The sequence below is a fragment of the Cydia amplana genome, chromosome 21 (assembly GCF_948474715.1).
Source record: "Cydia amplana chromosome 21, ilCydAmpl1.1, whole genome shotgun sequence".
Classification (NCBI taxonomy): domain Eukaryota; kingdom Metazoa; phylum Arthropoda; class Insecta; order Lepidoptera; family Tortricidae; genus Cydia; species Cydia amplana.
The window spans coordinates 216,020-240,418 of record NC_086089.1 but is presented as its reverse complement, the minus strand read 5'-3'; the positions used below and the strand labels follow the sequence as shown (position 1 = coordinate 240,418).

The following is a 24,399-nucleotide window of genomic DNA, read 5'->3' as shown; positions in this document are numbered from 1 at the left end:
TGTGAGCAGTGTCTATGTGTGCGTTGCTCGAGCGCACTTTGTATGTAGATTGATTCCTGTACTGTATCTGTTTTGTGGTATCACAGCGTTTAGTTCGGCCAGGGCCCCCGGTTGCTATCCCACTGGGTTGAGGCGGACGTAGTCACCCACTGACAATCCAACCTCTAGACTGAGCTTAGGCCAATTCTTTCATGAAACTGATGCTGCCAAAAATACGGGGGTGCGGGGGGATGAGGTGAGCGAATCCCGTGCCGTGATTAGTCCGTTCAAAGACACGGACCAATCCCTAATCACGGCACGGGATTGACTCGAAGATGGAGTAACGCTACTATATGTGTGGCAGAGGGGGTAGCGCGAGTATGCTATGTCTAGAGGTTGGATTGTCTGTGTAGTCACCTGTTCGTTCTCGTTGAACTTGTCGTGCGCCCAGCGGTCGATGACCTCGGACTTGCGCGGCGCGCGGCGGCGCTCGGCGGGCGGGGAGCCCTCCTTCTTCTCGGAGGAGGGCTCCGACGCCGAGTTCGCCGGCTCCTCGCCGCTACAATACCATAGAGAAAATAAAAAAAGCGGCCAAGTGCGAGTCGGACTCGCCCATGAAGGGTTCCGTATTTAGGCGATTTATGACGTATAAAAAAAAACTACTTACTAGATCTCGTTCAAACCAATTTTCGGTGGAAGTTTACATGGTAATGTACATCATATATTTTTTTTAGTTTTATCATTCTCTTATTTTAGAAGTTACAGGGGGGGGGACACACATTTTACCACTTTGGAAGTGTCTCTCGCGCAAACTATTCAGTTTAGAAAAAAATGATATTAGAAATCTAAATATCATTTTTGAAGACCTATCCATAGATACCCCACACGTATGGGTTTGATGAAAAAAAAAATTTTGAGTTTCAGTTCGAAGTATGGGGAACCCCAAAAATTTATTATTTTTTTTCTATTTTTGTGTCAAAATCTTAATGCGGTTAACAGAATACATCTACTTACCAAGTTTCAACAGTATAGTTCTTATAGTTTCGGAGAAAAGTGGCTGTGACATACGGACGGACAGACAGACGGACAGACGGACAGACGGACAGACAGACAGACATGACGAATCTATAAGGGTTCCGTTTTTTGCCATTTGGCTACGGAACCCTAAAAAGCGGCCAAGTGCGAGTCGGACTCGCCCATGAAGGGTTCCGTATTTAGGCGATTTATGACGTATTAAAAAAAAACTACTTGCTAGATCTCGTTCAAACCAATTTTCGGTGGAAGTTTACATGGTAATGTACATCATATATTTTTTTTAGTTTTATCATTCTCTTATTTTAGAAGTTAGGGGGGGGGGGGGGGGGGGACACACACATTTTACCACTTTGGAAGTGTCTCTCGCGCAAACTATTCAGTTTAGAAAAAAATGATATTAGAAACCTCAATATCATTTTTGAAGACCTATCCATAGATACCCCACACGTATGGGTTTGATGAAAAAAAAATTTTTGAGTTTCAGTTCGAAGTATGGGGAACCCCAAAAATTTATTGTTTTTTTTTCTATTTTTGTGTGAAAATCTTAATGCGGTTCACAGAATACATCTACTTACCAAGTTTCAACAGTATAGTTCTTATAGTTTAGGAGAAAAGTGGCTGTGACATACGGCCGGACAGACAGACGGACAGACAGACAGACATGACGAATCTATAAGGGTTCCGTTTTTTGCCATTTGGCTACGGAACCCTAAAAATACATAGAGTGCTCACTCCATACATCCGTTTTAGTACCAAAAAGACTATTAGCATCTAGCATCGAGTAGCGGAACTATCAGTACTGCTACTTGACAATAGATGTAGCACCGGCCGGAAAGTCTTATGCTGTTGAGATAAGACTTTCCGTTCGGTGCTACATCTATTGTCAAGTAGCAGTACTGATAGTTCCGCTACTCGATGCTAGATGTATACACTGAAATTAATAGTCTGAACTGATGTATAGCGTGAGCACTCTTGTTTTATTATATTTCTCTATGACAATACAAAGGTAATGCTTCAGAAATTGTTATTCGACTAATATTTTTCACAAAGCTGCTGCGAAGTCTAAAGGGCCATGATTGATGCAGTAGCGTTGGAGTAGATATTCATGTAGATTTATATTTATACTGCACCAATGACGTAGGAGGAAACGGGGTCATTCGAAGCATGATTTTTGGATGATTTTAGGGGGGGGGGGGGGGGGGGTCATAAATCGCCAAAAATAAATGACGTAATTTATAGACAGAACCCTTCGAGAATGACTTGCTGATCAAATTCTGTTCTAATGTGGAATGTACCTACCTCTAGACACTGGGTTAAGGTAGTGACATTCCACAAAAGATTCTAGTTTGCTCTTGTTTTTTTAGGGTTCCGTACCCAAAGGGTAAAAACGGGACCCTATTACTAAGACTCCGCTGTCCGTCCGTCCGTCTGTCACCAGGCTGTATCTCACGAACCGTGATAGCTAGACAGTTGAAATTTTCACAGATAATGTATCTCTGTTGCCGCTATAACAACAAATACTAAAAACAGAATAAAATAAAGATTTAAGTGGGGCTCCTATACAACAAACGTGATTTTTGACCGAAGTTAAGCAACGTCGGGCGGGGTCAGTACTTGGATGGGTGACCGTTTTTTTGCTTGTTTTGCTCTATTTTTTGTTGATGGTGCGGAACCTTCCGTGCGCGAGTCCGACTCGCACTTGGCCGGTTTTTAGGGTTCCGTAGCCAAATGGCAAAAAACGGAACCCTTATAGATTCGTCATGTCTGTCTGTCCGTCTGTCTGTCCGTCTGTCTGTCCGTCCGTATGTCACAGCCACTTTTCTCCGAAACTATAAGAACTATACTGTTGAAACTTGGTAAGTAGATGTATTCTGTGAACCGCATTAAGATTTTCACACAAAAATAGAAAAAAAAACAATTAATTTTTGGGGTTCCCCATACTTCGAACTGAAACTCAAAATTTTTTTTTTCATCGAACCCATACGTGTGGGGTATCTATGGATAGGTCTTCAAAAATGATATTGAGGTTCCTAATATCATTTTTTTCTAAACTGAATAGTTTGCGCGAGAGACACTTCCAAAGTGGTAAAATGTGTGTCCCCCCCCCCCCTAACTTCTAAAATAAGAGAATGATAAAACTAAAAAAAATATATGATGTACATTACCATGTAAACTTCCACCGAAAATTGGTTTGAACGAGATCTAGCAAGTAGTTTTTTTTTAATACGTCATAAATCGCCTAAATACGGAACCCTTCATGGGCGAGTCCGACTCGCACTTGGCCGCTTTTTTGTTTAAGAGCTCTTTCTCTTGCACTGATTCACTATTCATTCTTAAACGTAACGTAAAATGTCATGCCCTCATTACCAATGCCAGGAACTGTAAGACGGCGATTCGGTTGATGTATCGTATGTTATTGGTTGTCGATCTTACTCTAAAACTAAGCAAGGAGCCAAGGACATACAAATCAAAACTATTTTTATTATTATGCTCTTAAATACGTCACAGTGAAAAACGTATTAAATTGTAAAATTTATTAGGCCAAGCCTAACAAAGTCGGCCGTGTCCTGTCTTTATAACAGACCTAATTGCAAATACATAAAGTCTGCCGATCAGTTAGTTACATTGCCATTTACATAGTAATGTATCATTGTTTTCACAGGTAATTGATCATCCTTGAATCTTATTAGCAAATAGATAAGGCGCACTAAGACCAATGGTCAGCCCAGTGCTGGCAACACACACGGCCCGCAGTGCACGCGACGGACGCCCTGGCCAGCGGAGCGCGAACATTAGAAAGCTGCACCCAATTATATTTGTTTAGCACATGTTCTTTAGTAATTGGGGGTTCTGTCGGCTATTTGGTATAGGTGGGACGTAGTTGCGTAGTTGATTTTTACACAGTGAAGAGATTACAATACAACATGTCAAGCTTGATAAGAATGAGTAGTTTTATAATATAACTCCCATGCCAAAATAAATACCATATATATGTTTTTATAATTGTCAGCCAGATTTAATTATTATCTGCCTCATTATTTTTTTAAATCAAGTATTTTATTAATTTTTTTTTTAATTTAAATAAGCGCATTCATCAAGTCTGCAAGTGGGTCAAATTTAACTTGCAAGATTTTAACCATACAGACATAGTTACATAGATACATTGCAAGCTAATAAAAAGCTTGTAAAATAAATCTCACCTGGCTGCAGTTCGGTCGTCATGTTCGTAGAATGTGCCCCGCTTCGGAATGTACTGAGGGTTACTCCTGTCTTCATCATCATCTACTCGCCTCTCTGTCTCCTGGAAACATGTATAATACAAGTTCATTGTCAAGATTGGTTGTTGCTCTTTGAAATTAACTTATTTAACCCTTAATTCGAGACCACTCAAAATATTGGCATAACTTTTGGCCTTTTTAGGGTTCCGTAGCCAAATGGCAAAAAACGGAACCCTTATAGATTCGTCATGTCTGTCTGTCTGTCTGTCCGTCTGTCCGTCTGTCTGTCCGTCCGTATGTCACAGCCACTTTTCTCCGAAACTATAAGAACTATACTGTTGAAACTTGGTAAGTAGATGTATTCTGTGAACCGCATTAAGATTTTCACACAAAAATAGAAAACAAACAATACATTTTTGGGGTTCCCCATACTTCGAACTGAAACTCAAAAATTTTTTTTTCATCAAACCCATACGTGTGGGGTATCTATGGAAAGGTCTTCAAAAATGATATTGAGGTTTCTAATATCATTTTTTTCTAAACTGGATAGTTTGCGCGAGAGACACTTCCAAAGTGGTAAAATGTGTGTCCCCCCCCCCTGTAACTTCTAAAATAAGAGAATGATAAAACTAAAAAAAATATATGATGTACATTACCATGTAAACTTCCACCGAAAATTGGTTTGAACGAGATCTAGTAAGTAGTTTTTTTTTATACGTCATAAATCGCCTAAATACGGAACCCTTCATGGGCGAGTCCGACTCGCACTTGGCCGCTTTTTTGTACTTTTTCCTAACCAGAATCATTAGTTCTTTCTAATGTCAAGGATGTTTGAACTTACAACCTTCTATTGTATATTGCTAGTGTTAACAGCTTCATTTTAAAGATAAAGAATACAAAAACCACCCCTACCTGTACCTATATACCTTCAAATAATAAACTAAACACATAAATACTAATAAACACATGGTGTGGTACTAACAATTGCATTTGAGTATAATAATGATTGTTATATCAAACGATATTATTTTAACACAATTTCCAATAAGCATGCCATTAGAATTGGTGATCGTAGTAGAAATGTGACAATTGGAATGGATTAGAAATTGCATAAATTACCTGACTCTCAGGGTCCTGGTCCGAGTGCTCGGAGTCGCTGGCCGCTGAGTCGTAGTCGGACTCCGGCCCATCCTGCAAACCAGCCACCTTTAGCAGTTGCATGACAACAAACAAATCTGACTTTTGACTTTGCTCTCAAAACAAACTAGTCTCAAATTCTACGTGGCGTCACCCGCGGCTAAAATTAAAGTCTAAACACATCAACGGCGCCGCGGAGAGTGGTCCCAATCGTGACCTCATTTGCGAAAAGAAATGGTCACACCGTCACGCGAATGCGCCGGTGAAAGTGCCCGCGTAATACTTATAATGGCCAAACGAAAGTTGATTTTTGCCATTGTCGCTGGCGGTCAGTGTTTCTAACTCACGTTTGTCGAGTTTCGCTCGATGTCCTGGGAATCTGAATAGTCTCCGGAATCCCGTCGCGCTACGACCGACATGTCGCCGCCCTCCGGTTTTTGCAAGACCTCCAGTTTTGTAGATATCAATTTCTCCACGAAATTTAAACGATTACACTTCTACTGTCCGTGTAATCCCCTCTCAAACAAAATGCTTACACCAAAGAGTATAACCACTAATAAACAAGTGAAGATAGTGAAATTGTTTTTTTTTTATCAAAGTTTCTAGCGGCCATCAAGGTTCACGTTTCATACAACGCAGATATTTCGTAGAGGGAAATATGTATTTGGGTCTTTCCGCGTAACTCGGACATGACAACGAAAAAATAAACTATTGAATTTAGAATGTGTTTGAATGTAGAATAATCAAATGAGGGTAGCAGAACAAATTTTATAACCTTAAGTCAATAATAAGTCAACGGTTGTCATAATTTCCGACATTGTAAGTGCTGCTTGCGGAATCAACTACGAACGTAAAATAAGTGATTATAAATATTACGACTTTAATTGATTTTTACGCAAAGAAGAGGTAAGTAACCTTTATTTATCTGTTGTCTATTAAATTATTCACGCGTTACTTTGATTACAATTATCATAAGTTGAAAGAAAAATATGTAAGAGGTGAATGAAAATTGCATGTCGTTGAGTAACGTGAGTAACGTAAAAAACAATATTTTTCATTTACTGTACTGAAGTTTTGGACAAACGAACTTATATTGAACTATGTGTATGATTGGGCTTAGATGGTGTCATTCTCGCGGTTTATTTCTCCGCATAAGTGTTATTTTATAGAAATACATGACTTGAGATACTTGTAACGTGAGTCACAGTGAATCGCGTTGTTGCAACTGTAAAGCGAGTAACTAAATATTTGAATGTATTTTGTAGCTACAATGCCTCTATCAGCGGCAGAAAGGGCAAAAAGAAGAAGACAGAAGCTGAAAGACGACGGAAAGTACGAAGAGTATAAGAAAAAACATAGGCTTGCCGCCAAAAAATCAGGCAAAAGAAGAAGTTGCTAGATAACATGACTCAAAAAAAGAAAAACCAATTTATAAAGGATGAAAGAGAAAAAACCAGAAAAAGAGTTGAAAAACATATAGATCAAAGAAAAAAGCTGAATAAGCAAGAGCCTTAGATAGTTCAATTGCATCCTCATCTTCGATGTTAATTAATCGCCAAGCTTTGGGTAGAGCTAAATAACGTATCAGAAAAGTTCTAATTCTAATAATAATAAGTAATAAATATGCTATTTGTTTGCTAGAAATGATAAAAAATATCAAAATATTCTAGGTAGTCGCAAGTAACGTGATTCACGAAATCGCTGTAACGTGAGTTCGTAAGGTTTTATATTTTATTTAAATAAGGGTGTATCTTTGATTTTATTTGGTTAACTATTAAAGAAGCTTGCATATTTATGTCATTGTTTTGTTATTTTGTTAAAACTAATTCATTCAATAATCAAAGGGAAATCAATAAACACAAAAGGCGTAAAACTCCGTGTCCATTTCTTGTAACGTGAGTCATGGAGTTATTTTCCACTTTTCTCCAATTTTTATAATTTGATGGAGAAAAAGTACTTCGATAAATGATTCGCAGTAATGTACTCTGTGATATTATTATCAAGTTTTCGACGTAGAAAGCTCTTGATCTCAAATATACGACAAGATTGTTAGGAATAGTGACTACAAAGTAACGTGAGTCACCGTGGATTTACCCATTTGGCGATTTGCCGTTTACTTGAGTCTTGAGATGACTGATGGCTTTAAACGCAAAAACAATTAATAAAATTATTCATTAAATTCAAGCATGACGGTTCATCGCCGTAATTTATTTTCCTTTTTTTCCCTGTACAATTTAATTTATTTTATCTTTTATTGAAACAACGTACGTAAAATGGAAATAAAGTTTCCAACCGGCAACTCCGCAAATAAAAAAGTGTGTTCCTTTTACACATACAGTAAAAGAACATAAAATAAAAAGGACAGTAAATCACTTTGGAAATTTTTCTAACTACATGTTTGAATTTTCAAACTACATGAAAACTACAAAACATATAAAGAAATTCGGGATTTTTTTTTACCAATGAAATAAAAGTAAAAGCAGACACACTATTGATAAGTGGAACGTAACTATCGGGCAATGTTGCCATGTTCAAATGCAATTGTATGTCATCATATCTTGACAGGACTTGTTCGAAGCAATCCAAGAAAATAATTCTGTTTGGTCGGATCTTTGGGTTTCTAATAACAAATTACAATTCTTTCAAATTCAAAAAAATATTTATCGTAAACCTTGGTTTTATAAACATAGGTTCAAAAAAAAAGTAACAAGTGTTCTGATTCGCCTTAGAATGGGTCATGTGTGCTCTCCGGAGTTTCTATTTAGAATTAATGTAAAAGGTAGCCCGGAATGCCAATGTGGGTATGGTGTAGGTACAATTGAACATATATTTTTCGAATGTCCGTTGAACCGTCTTTCTTTATACGATCTCTTGATAAAATTCAAAGTCTGCCTCCCCTGCACGGCTAGCACATGATGGGCGCGACAGTCGACAGGCGAGAAAATGCCGCGACATAGAGCTCTCTCGCGAATCGGTAGCATAAGAGCCGCGCGACAACCCGCTGTCTCGCGGACAAATGTCAAAGCGACATAATTTTGTCGTTTGACAGTTCCACGCGGGATACTCTCGAAAATCGTAGCACGAGTGTACTATGGGAGACAAAATGTCCCGCGTTTGAACGTCAAAATGAGAGAAATTGTCTTCGAGGCTAGAGGGTCGCGACAAGCGCATTTGGTCGAAGTTTTGTTGACTTTGTTGACTAAAAGAAAGATAATTTTCCATATTTTATATTTATTTCATACTACAACACTTTTTTGTTTAAGTATAATTTGAATCTTGAGTTTCATGATCATGCCATTAATATCAAAATGATTATATTTTTTCACAATAACTTGTTTGTTCTCTTAAGTTAAACGAAAATCCGATAGAAAAAAATCTAAGCCTAAGATTGTACGATCACGACCTCATTAACAAAGCAAACCGTTGGTGGCGAATTGACTGGGGGATAATTAATAGAAACATAAATAATTGATACAAAAATATTACATTGCTAATCCGCGAAACAATTACGTGCTATCAATCAGTGCTAACTCGTTATATTTACTTACACGCGTATTTTTACATGCAATTATTGTTGACAACCTATATTATGTCGCTCCTTAGGTGTTTCCATTCATTGTGGGATATAAACAACACAATCCCGTCCTGAATATTGCATCAACCTTACTTATAATAAGTAATTGAAAAAGTGAATCTGTACCTAAGTACAGTCAGCAGCAATAGTTGCTAAGCGGGCGAGGTGTTCAAAATGATCTTGACGCGACTTTATTGTTAAGAGAATAAGAGCGCGTCAAGGTAATTTTGAACACCTCGCCCGCTTAGCAACTATTGCTGCTGACTATATGTTACCTCTTGACGCTTAATCCGCCGAACCGATTTAGACGAAATTTTGTGAAACATCATTCCACAAAAAATGCAAATAATGAATCTGGCAGCTCAACTCAACCTCCACCTCACAGAAGACCACAGCCGTAATACTTACTTTGAAGTGTACAAGTTGGTACTAGCCTAATCCTTAAGTTACGATTCCCACCGACCGGCTGGAGTTGGGCCGCGCCGGAGTGCTTTTTCAGTGTACCTATTTACATAATGTGTGGCAGAAGCGATAGAATCCGTCCGGAGCCATCCGATCCGCAAGCAGCCGACCGGCTTTGGGCATACAAATGTGAAATGCGCTCCGACTCCGACGAATCGTACTTAAATCTAAGTACCTATCTCAAAAAGGTCAAAGTAAATAAAATCATTTAAAGTTTTTGGTAGTATTTATTTAAAAGTCACATTATTTGAGAAGTGTTCTCAACACTCGACTGTCCTTGCACGGAGTAGGTTCCCAACTTGAGCCCTTATGTCCTCCGTGATGGCAGGAGGGCTGCGGTTAGCAGCAGCATGCTTAGGTGTAGAGAATACCTCCGTGTTTGATGACAGGCTTGTGCATGATTGTCATTCAATCTATCTTCGAAGCCAGCAATGCAGTGGCTAGCCAGCCATAACGGAGATATGTCGGGGATTAGCATAAGATATTTAGTCTGTAAATAAGATTTAAAAGGAATGTAATTTTTTTGCAAAAGACAACGGAAAAGAGCTTTATGAAGATTGAATTGTGTACTACTTACAACTTGACTTCTTCGTAAAGATGGTATTTTGTTAGCCAAAACTTTTAACAAAACGCCAATTATTCGTAAGGAGTTGTATTTTAATAAATAGGTAGGTAATCTTTAGATAATTATAATAATATATTCCAACTTGTAACGACAAAGCGAATCAAATTTTGATTGACATTATTGACACTGACATTTTCGACTTAAAAATAATATTTGCTATTTCTTACTCTTCATACTGCGAGAAAGAGACAAAGTTATCGTGACTAGGGACGCTCCGTTTCTAAGGCTGACTATTCATTATTTATCCGATTATTATTTTACCGATTCAGTGTTGCCACGAATGAAAAGTTTGTTCCATGTATAAATGGCCACATTGGCTAAGTCGCGCGCGGGATGGCTCTCTCTCGTGGAACTCTTTTCTCGATGTGCGAACTCATGCTGCCAAAATCGAGGAATTGACAGATAGAGATAGAAATTTGTGACGGGCGACTGCCGTCTCTCGCGGCGCGAGCTATCCCGCGGATAATCATGTGCTAGCCGTGCTGTAATGTCAAATCTCTTCTGGCTAGTTCTGAACCCAATGTATTAAAACTGTTGGCATATTTTATTGATAAAAATAATATAAGTCTATAAATATTTCTTATGTATGTTCAGCTATATATGTGTTTATTGCTAATGTTATATTATTAAAACTATTTTTATAAGTGTATAATTCTCTAAATTCAAAATTCTGGGCTAAATCATATTAGGTGCACTCCTCAGTTTGTCCTTATATTATAACTAAACTTGACATTGGCAAAGTGCCCTGGCAGCAAAAGCCATTCTAACAAAAAAAAAAAAAAAAAAAAAAAAAATAATTCTAACTTTTTAATTCTAACCGACATATTTTTGTTTGTTAAATCGTTTTCTTAATCTGATATAATATTAATATAAAATTAACACAAACAACGACCGTTCAGATTTCTCGCCAAATAATGGAAAAGTACGTATACACACTATACACAGCTATGCAAAGGATTATGACGAAATACTTTTCCATTACTAAATTTTCTTTTTCTAGCGCAAATCAAACTGATGATGCGAAGACCATTCAGTTATTAAGTAAAGGTATAATGGAGCTGTATGAACCGCCGTTAGCCACCATAAACACCCATTTAAAGGAACTAACGTAAGTCTAACCTAAATGTGTTTTCAATTAACAAGTAGATCATCCCATACATCATTTATTTGCCTAGCCTCGCCTGAATAATGACCGCAGTACACCGGCATAGGCTCAACGAGTCTAACTGTAAATAGTAATCATTATTTTAGTACCAGAAAACAATTCACTTATTTATTTACAAACAAGATATATACAGTGTATTCACTTATTAGATAGGCATTTTCAATATTGTTAAAACAAGTATATTTGTACCTAAGTAAAACTAAACTAAGACTTATAAACAGACTCGAGATAAATTAAGACCTTTTTGAAAAAAATGACTTCACAAAATATATTTGTCTTACTCTGGCCATGCCAAATTTAACATAAGTTGTAAAACTACGTGAGATTTATATTACATGCTTTCCTGTGAATAAATTATATTTCAATTGACCACAACATATAGCACTACTTGTTATATAGTTGCCAGCATTAAAAATATAAATGTAGGAAAACACAATGGGGGTAGTGTTAAGAATTAAAAATTCAGGTAGATGTGAAAATGTAGTCCGCTATTCTATTTCTCGCCAAGTTCCCTCGCCAGATGATGACCAGCACATTCTCTTGGACCACAATGGTGAGTACAACATCTTAGAGATAGGGAATATTAGGATTATGTTATGCATTTAATTGTAAAAATGATTGATTGATTAAAATACTAAAGCATATTTGTTAAAATCTAATTAATTTGAGAAGTTTGATATGCCACATCATTGGTACAGCCATGTGACTTATAAAGTATGGTTCCCTATCTGGTCTAGGCAAGTGAATTCAATAGGATAGCTTCGGGATTAAACATAAATTAGCTTTTATTCACTCATCTCTAATTGTATGACTTGGTAATGTCATAAATAACACTGACGGTTATACACATATTCTTAATATTTTTGTCATTTCAACCCAGACAAACTTGTCTTATATGTTTGGGTTTTATTGTTAGAAAGAAAAATATTGTTTTACACATTTCAAGAAAATTACATTGTACATTTTCTTTCACACAACTATGGGTAGGATTATGACTAGCAATCTTTGTAGGTACATTATGGCTGTGTGTTCAACCACAGTGCCAAAACTACTTAGGTAACCAATTTTATTACAAGCTTATTATTTGCTTTTTTAGGGTTCCACACCCAAAGGGTAAAAACGGGACCCTATTACTAAGGCTCCTCTGTCTGTCTGTCATCAGGTTGTATCTCATGAACTGTGATAGACAGTTGAAATTTTCACACAAGATGTATTTCTCTTGCCGCTATAACAACAAATGCTAATAAGTTTTTGGCAAAAATTTCATTTTTAGGGTTCCGTACCTCAAAAAGAAAAAACAGAACCCTAATAGTATCACTTGTGCGTCTGTCTGTCCGTCCGTCTGTCACAGCCTATTTTCTCTGAAACTACTGGACCAATTAAGTTGAAATTTGGCACACATATGTAAGTTTGTGACCCAAAGATGGACGTGTAACGTAAATAAATGAATTTTAAATATGGAGGCCATTTTTGGGGGGTAAATGAGAAAATTTAAAAATAAAGTTTTTCAAACTATATTGTGTTACATATAAAATGAAAGAGCTCATTGTAAGGATTTAAAATAATTTTTTTTTTAATAATTTTAGGATTAATAGTTTAGCAGTTATTCAAGAAAATAGGCATAAAATGACCCCCTTGTCTTCGAAACAACTGGGTCTAAAATTTTGAAAAAAATACACAAAATAGTTCTTTACATAGGTAAAGAACTATTTTGTGTATTTTTTTCAAAATTTAATAGGTTTTCCTGTCATCTATAGAGATGACAGGAAAACCTATTAGAAATGTGCAGTAAAGCGTGAGTTGGACTTGCAAGATTTGACCCGTACAAACATAGTTAACTACATACATACTTACATAGGTACATTGCAAGTTAAATAAAAGCTTGTAAAAAGCACGGAACCCTCGATGGGCAAGTCCGACTCGCACTTGTCCGGTTTTTGTATTTTGATATTTCTGATAACAACGGTACATAAGACGGGTTAATGACAATAAAAACAATATATACTTACAGTGGCGTAGCTAGAGGATATGGCGCCCGGGGCAGGCACCAAATTTGCGCCCCCCCCCCCCCCCCAAACGAAATGAACTAACGAAAGGGTTACTTTTTACTTATTAAAGTTTACTTTTGATTTAGACAAATAAGTGTTTTTTTAGTCCATCGGTGGCTAACAAGCTTACGACTCACCTGATGGTAAGCGGTCACCACATCCTATGGACGTCTACACTCCAGGGGCGGGTAATGCACGTTGCCGACCATTTTAAAACTTATACACTTCTTTTTGGAGATCTCCTTAGACTTGAAGATTCAATATCGCTTGTAAGTTTGGGATCGTAGACTATTCATATCGCGCCTTTGGACTGATTTGAAGGGACCAAGGTGCATCTAGGTGCTCCTGCCCAAAGGTGACAGCAGTACTCTTTATATGGGATCTGTCCATGGTCGTACGCAGCATTTTTTAAGGGGTGGGGCAGAAGTAGGGGAGGCTGGGGTCTTAGCTTATGGTCAGAGACCAGGGTGGGACAACTGCCCCACCTTGCCCCACCGTGGGTACGCCTATGGATCTGTCTGCCCCAGAGTAAAGTATCGCCTCCCTTTATTGAGCACACCGAGTTTTTTGGATACGAGCGCAGCCTACCCAGCAAGGTGGTTACGAAATTATTGGATGTCACTGATGGAGATGTCAACACCGAGGCTCCCAATACTCCCTGACATGGGATGGGTTGTGCCTTGAAAAATGAGGTTTTCTTAGCGGTAAACGCGCTAAATTGAGCCTTGGTGGGATTGAATTGGACTAAATTCTCCCGATCCCACACCGAAACTCTGGATACCTCAATACCTGACACAGGTTTTTCAGGGCATTCTAGTATCACAGAACGAGATGTTGGCACGGCATGTGTTATACAGGTTGGTCCAAACCTTGGCGTCCAAAATTTTTTTTTAGATTCCTCATGCTGTGGGCTATCAGAATATGTATGTTAGCCGACTTTTCGTAGTTTTCGAATTATGATTTTTATTGTTATTACTTTTAACTTTTGTTGAGAAATTCCGGGGTGAAGCAATTATTTATTAAAAAAAACTATTGAACTTTTTTGAATATTTCTTTTTGTAACATAATCCTTCACAAACGGCGCAGTTGCTAAAAAAAATCAGCATCCTCACTTGGCTGAGTTGAAAAAAAGACAAACTTTTACGTTCAAGCATGTCAAGCTTAGAGGTTGCCCTTACCTAAATAAATAAAAAGCGGCCAAGTGCGAGTCGGACTCGCCCATGAAGGGTTCCGTATTTAGGCGATTTATGACGTATAAAAATAAACTACTTACTAGATCTCGTTCAAACCAATTTTCGGTGGAAGTTTACATGGTAATGTACATCATATATTTTTTTTAGTTTTATCATTCTCTTATTTTAGAAGTTACAGGGGGGGGGACACACATTTTACCACTTTGGAAGTGTCTCTCGGGCAAACTATTCAGTTTAGAAAAAAATGATATTAGAAACCTCAATATCATTTTTGAAGCCCTATCCATAGATACTCCACACGTATGGGTTTGATGAAAAAAAAATTTTTGAGTTTCAGTTCGAAGTATGGGGAACCCCAAAAATTTATTGTTTTTTTTCTATTTTTGTGTGAAAATCTTAATGCGGTTCACAGAATACATCTACTTACCAAGTTTCAACAGTATAGTTCTTATAGTTTCGGAGAAAAGTGGCTGTGACATACGGACGGACAGACAGACGGACAGACGGACAGACGGACAGACAGACAGACATGACGAATCTATAAGGGTTCCGTTTTTTGCCATTTGGCTACGGAACCCTAAAAATACAAGCGATTTCAAAGACTTTTGGTTATTTTAGAAACTGCTAGACCCTACATTTATTTAAAAGGTCAAAAAACTGATACTTAATTGTCATAATTTGTCAGAGTCGCCGGCCAAAGGAACTGAGGTGGAAAACTTCCAAATTAGTAATTCATTACAAAAATCCTCTTTTGTTATTTCTACTATTATTTTATGGGGTCACTTCCCCATCGCTATTTCATGTTATCAGTGCAAATACCACGAACAGTCATTAGAAGGCATAAAAGCAACGCAAAGCTTCACCCCGGAATTTCTTAACAAAAGTTAAAAGTTAAACTCGAAAACTACTAAAAATCGGCTAACATACATGGGGTATATTCTGATAACCAACGACGAGCTAGGATTCTAAAAAAATTTTTTTCACGTCAAGGTTTGGACCACCCTGTATACAGGGTGGCTAAAAATAACTGCATTTCCGTTGCCAGGGAGGTTTTGGGATTATACTGACCAATTTTTACTTTGAGACCAACCCCTAAGTCGCGAAAAAAAAATATGACTGTTTCCTACATTTTGGCTGGTCCATTTTCTATGGGAGGTATTTGGCCCATTTTGGCGCCCCCCCTTGGACGGCGCCCGGGGCACGTGCCCCCCCCAGCACCCCCCTAGTTACGCCACTGTATACTTATTATGCAATTTACAAACGAATAGTTGTCCCTAAATGAATGTAGAGTCTGTGCGGAAAAGAGTCGTGAAATGTATTAGGCCCCATGCATTCCACGACTCTTCTCTTTCCGCACAGACTCTAATGTATTGTTATGTTTCAGGGAAAGACAAGAAGCAGTTCACAGCATGCTGGCGTCAGAGCGGAGGCGGCTCGAAGACTTGCAGAACGATGCCATGGTTGACGCACTTGTGAGTACATACTACTTAATATAATTATGATTTGCACTATTCTTTCACACTTGCTAATTTTATTTTTATTTTATTTTCGAAGTGAAAACTTCTTTAGCGGCGCTGGGCACTTTTTGAGGTGGGGAAAAAAAGGTTTAGATGGCCACTCATAATTTAGATGGCATTTAAATCAATAAAGAAAAACTCAATGTTATTTGACATTTATGTTGCGGACTCCTTTTCAAAACCTATACTTACCTTTTTACACACTCTTTACCTATGTTCAAATAATATGACGTTGTCATGGCAGTATGTAAATAAACATGTCAATGAAAAAGTGTGATCTTATTTGAGAATGATAATAATATATAATAAATAAATAGAGTACCTCCGCTAAACGTATGTACATATCGTGTTACCGGGCGTCGGTAACATAGTGAGGTGAGTTTTCACTTCTATTGGCACTCCCGGAGTGCAACCCGTTGTTTTTATTTTATTTTATAGAATGTGTGGTATAAGAATATGTGGTACGATACCCATTGTTTCATTATTTTCCATTGCTAATTCTGTGTGCCCTTTGGCAAAAGCCTCCCCCAACACTTTCCAATCTTCTCTCTTCTGTGCCAATCTATTCCAGGTTTTGCCGGCTGTCTTTACCAGATCATTCTCCCATCTTCTGAAAGGTTTTCCTCTCTTTCTCTCACACTTGCTAATAACACGTCAATATTAACCTGTAGTTATTAAACAGCCGGGGAGCTAACTACCACAGTATTCACCTACCACAACATAATCCACAATATCCATAATATATGGAAGTATGAATAAGTATGAATGAATGTTTTCTTTAAAATTTGTATATCATTTATTGGCTACTGGTTGGTAAGAAGTAAAATTTGGCATCTTATATGTACTTATCTTATATGTACCTATAGTTTCCAAAATTGTGAAACTTCCACATTGAAAAGTTCGGAAACCTTTCATATTCCACACCAACTGGTAAAGGCTCTCTTGATTGTTCAAAAACTGATAGCAAAGTGGCATTTTATTCACATGTGAGGCAAAGTAAACAAATGCAATCTTCGAGTTGTTTTCTTATGTTTGCTCATGAATCTAGTATTTTAACTGGATAGGGCACGAGTGGTGGGGATAACTGACAGAACGGGATAGTCTTATGTATCTTTCACTAGGAGGAGCAGAGAAAGCGCTATTATTGTTTGTCCTTGTCACAGTGTCACATTTTTTTTTATTCCCCACCGTAAATTTAGTATGGAATATGGTAAGCAACAAATAAATTCGACCAATCATAGCGTCGCATTGCATATGTTTTGTCCCTCACACGTAGACCACTTCTATAGGATGCTACCTTCTATGTGTTTGCTGGTATAATTGACTTTTAACCTTTTCCACGCCGTGTCAAACACAACAGCTGTCACTCAGACGCCACATCATTGAAGTGTCAAAACTGAAGTTGAACTTTATGTATATGCACGTAGGTCGATGTTGCTCTGTGGTCTGTGACCGATTAATCGGTCTTTGGCGTTGAACCTACGGTGCGGATATATCGGTCATTGACGTCCAAAAGGTTAAATGATGATTTAGAATGATAAATATTTTTTCTACTCCCGTACCTTTATTTGTCATTTAAAAGATCGTACACACACCTTTAAACCCCTATGTTATAGTTGTCAAGACAAGTCTTTAGTCTATTCCCCAAAAAAGCATTTGTGCATACACGCAGTATCTTTTTGGTACTTTTACGATACTTCGTGTAATCACCACTTAAAAAATATTGTATGAAATACATTGTTGCCAACCTAATTAACCGACTTCCAAATCTAAAAGGAGGAGGTTATCAATTCGGTTGTATGTTTTTTTTTTTTTTTTTTTTTATTTTTTTTTATGTTTGTTACTCCATATCTCCGTCATTGCTGGACCGATTTTGAAATATTTTTTTTTGATTGTAAGTATATGCATACAGATTGGTCCCGTTTTTGTCAAAACCCAGTTCTGATGATGGGATCCATGAGGAATCGAGGGAACTCCTCAAATCTTAAAGGCATACATATAGTGATTTTTGTGTTTTTATCAACAAATCAAGCATATACATTCAGAAACGTGACATTTGATGAAGTGGAACTGCTGATGATGATCAGAACAGAACTCTTCAACGACGCATAGTTCATGTTTGGCGATTTGTCCTCTTCGTTATGTTTGTTAAGCAAGTTAAGTTTTTAAGCCACATTTTTGTCAAGCTCGAGTTCTGATGATGGGATCCATGAGGAATCGAGGGAACTCCTCAAATCTTAAAGGTGTGCGTATAGAGATTTTTGTATTTTCATCAGAAAATCAAGCATTTTTATTAAAAACTGTCGCATTTGATGAAGTGGAACTGCTGATGATGATCAGAACAGAACTCTTCAACGACCCATAGTTCACGTTTGGCGATTTGTCCTCTTCGTTATGTTTGTTAAGCAAGTTTAGTTTTTAAGCCACATTTCTGTCAAGCTCGAGTTCTGATGATGAGATCCATAAGGAATCGAGGGAACTCCTCAAATCTTAAAGGCATACATATAGTGATTGTTGTGTTTTAATCAACAAATCAAGCATATACATTTAAAAAGTAACATTTGAGGAAGTGTACTGCTGATGATGACCAGAACGAAACTCTTTAACGACGCATAGCTCGCGTTTGGCGATTTTTTCTTTTCGTTATGTTTGTTAAGCAAGTTAGGTTTTTAAGCCATATTTATGTCAAGCTCAAGTTCTGAACATGGGATCCATGAGAAATCGAGGGAACTCCTCAAATCTTAAAGGCACACGTATAGAATTTTCTGTATTTTCATCATAAAATAAAGCATTAACATTAAAAACTATCGCATTTGATGAACTGGAACTGCTGATGATGATCAGAACAGAACTCTTCAACGACGCATAGTACATGTTTGGTGATTTCGAATTTCGACTTTGACTTGGACTGGGACCCGGACTCAGATCCAGATCCGGACTCGTACCCAGATCCGGTTCGGACCCGGACCCGGACCTGGACTCGGATTCGGACTCGGACCTGGACTAGACCCGGACTCGGACCCGGACTCGGACACAGACCCGGACCTTGACCAGGAAAACCACTATGATACCTAAACTAAATAAACCACTATGATTACCTACCATAAAATGTAGGTATAAAGTATGATGAGGCCAAACCCCTCCCGCTCAAATCCCCGTACACCGCACCGCATGCGCCGTTAAGTGGGTTAGGTTAGGTTTGAACTGCTATCCTCACAGAACCGAACAAAAGTGGGTTAGGTTAGAACTGCGAGCCTTACAGACACGAAATGCTTCCTTTTCTACATAGCGCACCATCTACAATAATCTTTCACCGGGCCGCATAGAAGTCGGTTTTTTTTTCTTAAAAATTATTTTAATTGTCATCTCTGACAGATGAGTACTGAGTGCATTGCTGCCAATTTACAAAATATTCATTAGGTTCTATAGTAGAAATAATAAAATTGCTTCAGAAGTCAGAAATGCGCATGTGACACCCGTAATATAGCAAGATCCATAGACTACGAACACCGCTTAGCGTTGCTTGTTAGTCTCCATAGGCTACTGTGGCCAAAATCGAGAAAAAAAACTATCCAAAATTGTAATTTAACTAAGAGCAAGTACCAGGGCCTCATGAGTTACAAGAAGGTGTCGCTGACCAACCGGCCGTGGGGCGCGGGGCGCGGTGGCCGGGTTTGGTTTGTTTACCTACATATATGTCCTATATGATTCCACTTGTTTAAAGTATTATTTTTGTTGAATGAAAAATATTTGTTAAATTTTCAATTTTTTTTTTCAAAGTAAGTGCTTGGTCATAGAAAATAGTACATTTCGATGCTAGTGCGGAAGGTATGTCATTACTTCACGAGTACCGAGATATCTTGCCACGAGCCGCAGGCGAGTGGCAAGACTCGGGACGAGTGAAGAATGACATTTCCGCACCTGTATCGAACGACGTTTTTTAATACAGTTGCGAAAAAATAAGAAAAACATTGTTAATCGTACACTAAACAAAAGTGGTAACAGTGACAGCTCGGTTAGACGTCGTCTTTAAGTATATTATATCTATGGGCGTTTGGCAGCTATTCCGTTCCATTCAGTCAACTTATTAAGAACGGAATTTTCAATAGTGAATATTAAAAAATAAACGTGTTATATTGATGAAGAGGTAAGTAATTAAATATGAAATATGTAATATTTTTCGTATTCTTACATTAACGGTAGGTTTTTATGCTGATTACGACGTTTAAAGGAAACTAATATTAACACTCATCAATAAGTAGTCGTGAATTGGAACAAGTATAAATTTAAAAAAATTGGAAAAGTAAAAAGCACTAGTTCGAGATAACCAACTTTCCGCACGCTAAACAGCTACGTAAAGTAGCACTTTTTGAGCAACTGTATTAAAAAGTATTGTATGCAACGTTGTTTAACTGAGTCAAAAAATACTCGTGGCGTCTTTATTAACAATTTTCGGCTTCGCCTCAAATTGTTACCCACGCCATTCGCCTTTTTTGACCCCTCTTAAACAACGGTTGCATAAAATACTATAATAACATTCGTTTGGATTTGAATTGTTTTGATTTTGTTTGATATCTTACAGTTTACAGTGAATATTTTCTTTGGGTGGTAAAAAAATGTCACCACACCAGTGGTGTAAGTGGGAAAATTTTGTTTAACCCTCATGCTTTGAAACCCTCGCAACGCTCAAGATTCAATTTTTCACACCACTCGCTACCCTTGTTTCAATTTTGGAATCTTTGCCTTGCTCGGGTACCAATATTAGCACGGGCGGTTAAACAACAATTTTGCCCCCTTGTAAACAAATACCTAACTATTGTATGGATTTCGACATTTTCCGTTTCCAAAATGAAAGTTTCCTTAATTTTATACGTAATTTTTCTGAAAAATGAAAAATATTTTTTTGATAGTGAAAGCTTTGCATATTAATCCGAGGCTCTATGCCAAATTTCAGTTTTCCCTAGTACAGTCAGCAGTAGAAGTTGCTAAACGGGCAAGGTGTTCAAAATTACCTTGACACGCTCGTATTCTCTTAACAACAAAGTCGCGTCAAGATCATTTTGAACACCTGGCCCGCTTAGCAACTTCTGCTGCTGACTGTACCCTAGCTTTTGTGTCGGTGAGTGAGTGGCCAAGTCATCATATTTTTGGATATTCATGAAATATAAAGTATTACTTGTGCGCCGCGCCCTTGGTCGAGCGGGTGCGCCAGCCCCAACACAGTCCTAGCGATGATCGCGGACTGCCTGGACTGTTCTTACATCATGCACTGTTGTGACAAGCATAAATATTGATTGTACAGTCAGCAGCAGAAGTTGCTAAGCGGGCGAGATGTTCAAAATTATCTTGGCATGCTCTTATTCTCTTAACAATAAAATCGCGTCAAGATGATTTTGAACACCTGATCTGCTTAGCAACTTCTGCTGCTGACTGTACCCTTAAATGAGCAATTCTTGTATATACAACGTGTTACATTAGCCACTGAAAGTGGGGTGGGTACTCGTTGTATAGGTCATAGGGCCATACTGAGCAACTTTTACTATGGGACCAACCCCGAAATTGCGATAAGAAAATTGACACTCCCATACAAGTTATCAAGTTATTATCAACATCAGCCAGCCAAAATGTATGGGAGAGTAAATTTTTTTTCGTGTTTACGGGGTATGGTCCGATAGTAAAAGTTGCTCAGTAATCAGTATGACCTATACAACGTGTACCATCCTATATACTTTCAGCGCCACTTACAAGGTAATACACCAGCCACCAAGGTTTTAATATATGGGCGACCGAGCTTTGCTCGGAAAACATATATGTAATTAAAACTCGAAAACGCGCGTTTCCGCACCAGATTCTATGATTAAATAGATTTTTATTTCTCATGCTCTGAAAGTGGGTCATTGTTGTTCTAAAAGGTGTGCAGAAAATGATACGTTTCTGCACTAGAGCATTTTACGTTCCAAGTAAGACTACATTTATTTTCTACGATAAGCTATTGAAATTTGGGTTTAAATGGATTTGTTAAAAAAATCCATTCTGATATTTAACTCCCCATTCCATAAATATTGAAACTTTTGCCTAGATTGTTAATTGAATGTAGCATCAAGATTTTATTTTTTAAGATAAAAAACAACGGGTTGCACTCAGGGAGTGCCGGCAGAAGTGAAAACTCAATGAATAATACATAGTGCAAAATGCACTATGTATAATTGAGGTTAACGCCATCTAGCGTTAATTACTTGAAATCCCTAAGCACATCACTGTTAGTACTCGAGTTATATTAATACCAGTTAGAGCTAAACTCACTAGATGGCATTTAAATCAATAAAGAAGAACTCAATTACATTACATTTAAAAGACTTAAGCGCCATTGCGCCTATGGCACTTAAAACCATTGTGAGTTCAGAGAGAGAAAATACGGCATCCAATCCCTGGATATGGTTACATGGTCTTTAGTCTGATCGAACTTTGGATTCATGAAGACGCGTGCTTTGATTCGTATTGTCAAAGGTTAGATTTGTCAAATCTGCGCGTCAACGTGAATGACAATATCTATATATTTAGCGATTACAGTGTTGTTTGAAAGTTGTTGGCAACATGTTTCAGCTGGCCGACATAGCGACGAACAGGGAGCGGCTGGTGACCATCTCCAACTCCATGATGGGACTGCACAAGAGAGTCCACTCGCTACAGGTATTTTTACAAGTTTTTATTTAACTTGCAATGTAATGTATGTATGTACGGGCCAAGTCTTGCAAGCTAAATTAGACCCACATACACAAATGACACACACACACACATTCGATTGGTGTGAAACTTGACATACGTAATGTAAGTTGGGTGACTATGCAATATTATGGTACCATCGAGCTGATCTGATGCTGAACAGGTGGCCATACCATGGGAATTGTATGATAAAATTGTAACGTCAAGTTCTATAATTTGATAGGCATGCAAATGGGAAGAAGTCTGCAATAAAGGTGTGTCCCACAATGTTTTGTTTATAGGCACAGTCATAGCAATTAGTAACATTATCTGTCTGTCCTAATCGTTGGTTTACCTGTTTCCAGGCGCGGGCGGCTGCCGTGGAGAAAGTAGCTAAAAGCCGAGCCGCGAGCCAAAACAAACCGGCCGGCAGCTAGTAGCAGGTACATACCCGATGTAATACTTGTGACACACGCGGACCACAGGAACATTCCTATACATTTAGAGGCTAGAAGGGATGAAAAAACCTAGAATAGGTGCAGGCTTTTATTTTTCAGAAGCAATCTTGGGCAAAATGTGATCAAAGAATTAATAAGTGATCTCAACGCCATCTATTGACGATTTGCAGAACAATGCCATCTTTTGATATTTATGAGTACTAGCTTGATCAGACGCTCAGATGGTAAAGCAGAAAGTTACTTCTAGAAGAACTGATGCGAGTGTTGTCAAAATTGAGAAGAGACGCCGGATATGGCGGACGCTGAACCCTAAAGTTAAGAAGAAAACTGTTAGAGAAGCCGATGAAGCACAGAAAGCTATTGTCGTCATCCTGCAAGCACTACATGCCACCAATCACAACAAGGAAGCCATGAATAAATGAAATGATTCCGAGACTACACGGCTGATCATCATCGAGCGAACGAGCAAGAATGGTAATCAACATGCCAAGCAAAGCCGTGTCTCGCTGCCATCGATGTGAAAATGTCAGCATAGAGCAAGATATAGTTTATAAGGTATGTCTAGTATAGATTAGAATTTTTAACATTGTGGTTGGGAATCATTTGGTCCCTTATATGTACCTATGGGATTTTGTTTGATGAGTTAAGCAAATTGCCGTGGCAAACGTGTCAAAGTAATGGTTGAGAAATTAGTATGGACTGTCTATATGTTATACCATAGATTAATGACTTTCTTGTGTAGTTTATATCGACTCTTAACTATGGACGTCTAAGGTTGGTATTCTATTCCACCTGTCCAATATCTTGGTGCAATGTGCATTGCGTCTCACTCTCTCACTAAGCAAAATTTGAGATACACATTGAACAAAGAAATTGAACAGGTGGAATACCACCCTAAATTATGTTTAAGCTGAGAGAAAACGGCTGTGTCGCTAGCGGCTTGAGGACAACTCTTCCGATTCAATGAAAACACCGTGTTTAAGTAATCTCGCGTTTATATTTCTAATGAAATACATAGGTAGTATTTTATATAGACCACATAGATGCTATATTATGCTTCCAAATGATGTACAGGTCTCAGGATCAACATATCTAGTCCAAGTCAAAGTAAAATATGCCAAAGCCTATTTTCATGGAGCGGTCAAAATTCATTCCCAATCCCTAATCATCTGGTTCTGTTATTTGCGGGTCATCGACGGCAATTCGAGCTTATTAAAAATGAGAAAATTAAATTTTTACCTACATATATACATTAATAAAAAAAAGCAACAACGGTTGCACTCCGG

The 24,399-nt window shown here is 38.0% G+C and overlaps 2 protein-coding genes across 2 annotated transcripts in view; one reads left to right on the top strand and one right to left on the bottom strand.

The window, feature by feature from the left end:
- LOC134658145 (protein CASC3-like) overlaps positions 1–6,002 on the bottom strand; it is a gene marked incomplete at its 3' end in the record, with an annotated part of 44,385 nt that extends 38,383 nt beyond the window's left edge. Inside the window, exons 1-4 of the mRNA XM_063513754.1 lie at positions 5,717–6,002; positions 5,352–5,423; positions 4,215–4,315; positions 397–538 (exon numbers count right to left, since the gene is read on the bottom strand). Of these exons, the coding sequence (XP_063369824.1) occupies positions 397–538; positions 4,215–4,315; positions 5,352–5,423; positions 5,717–5,788 (387 nt within the window). The remainder of the gene's footprint in view (positions 1–396; positions 539–4,214; positions 4,316–5,351; positions 5,424–5,716) is intronic.
- Positions 6,003–10,874: 4,872 nt separating this feature from the next.
- LOC134658038 (uncharacterized) lies at positions 10,875–23,109 on the top strand. Its single transcript, XM_063513644.1, has 5 exons — positions 10,875–10,952; positions 11,031–11,138; positions 15,821–15,908; positions 22,557–22,643; positions 23,021–23,109. Exons 1-5 carry the CDS (start codon positions 10,945–10,947, stop codon positions 23,090–23,092), a joined length of 363 nt encoding a protein of 120 aa, XP_063369714.1. The 5' UTR covers positions 10,875–10,944; the 3' UTR covers positions 23,093–23,109.
- The last annotated feature ends 1,290 nt before the right edge of the window (positions 23,110–24,399 follow it).

What these genes read in the sequence shown, in the direction of transcription:
- LOC134658038 (XM_063513644.1), top strand. An exon ending in ACCCATTTAAAGGAACTAAC is followed by an intron (nt 11,139 to 15,820) that starts GTAAGTCTAACC and finishes GTTATGTTTCAG; the next exon opens with GGAAAGACAAGAAGCAGTTC. An exon ending in ATGCCATGGTTGACGCACTT is followed by an intron (nt 15,909 to 22,556) that starts GTGAGTACATAC and finishes AACATGTTTCAG; the next exon opens with CTGGCCGACATAGCGACGAA.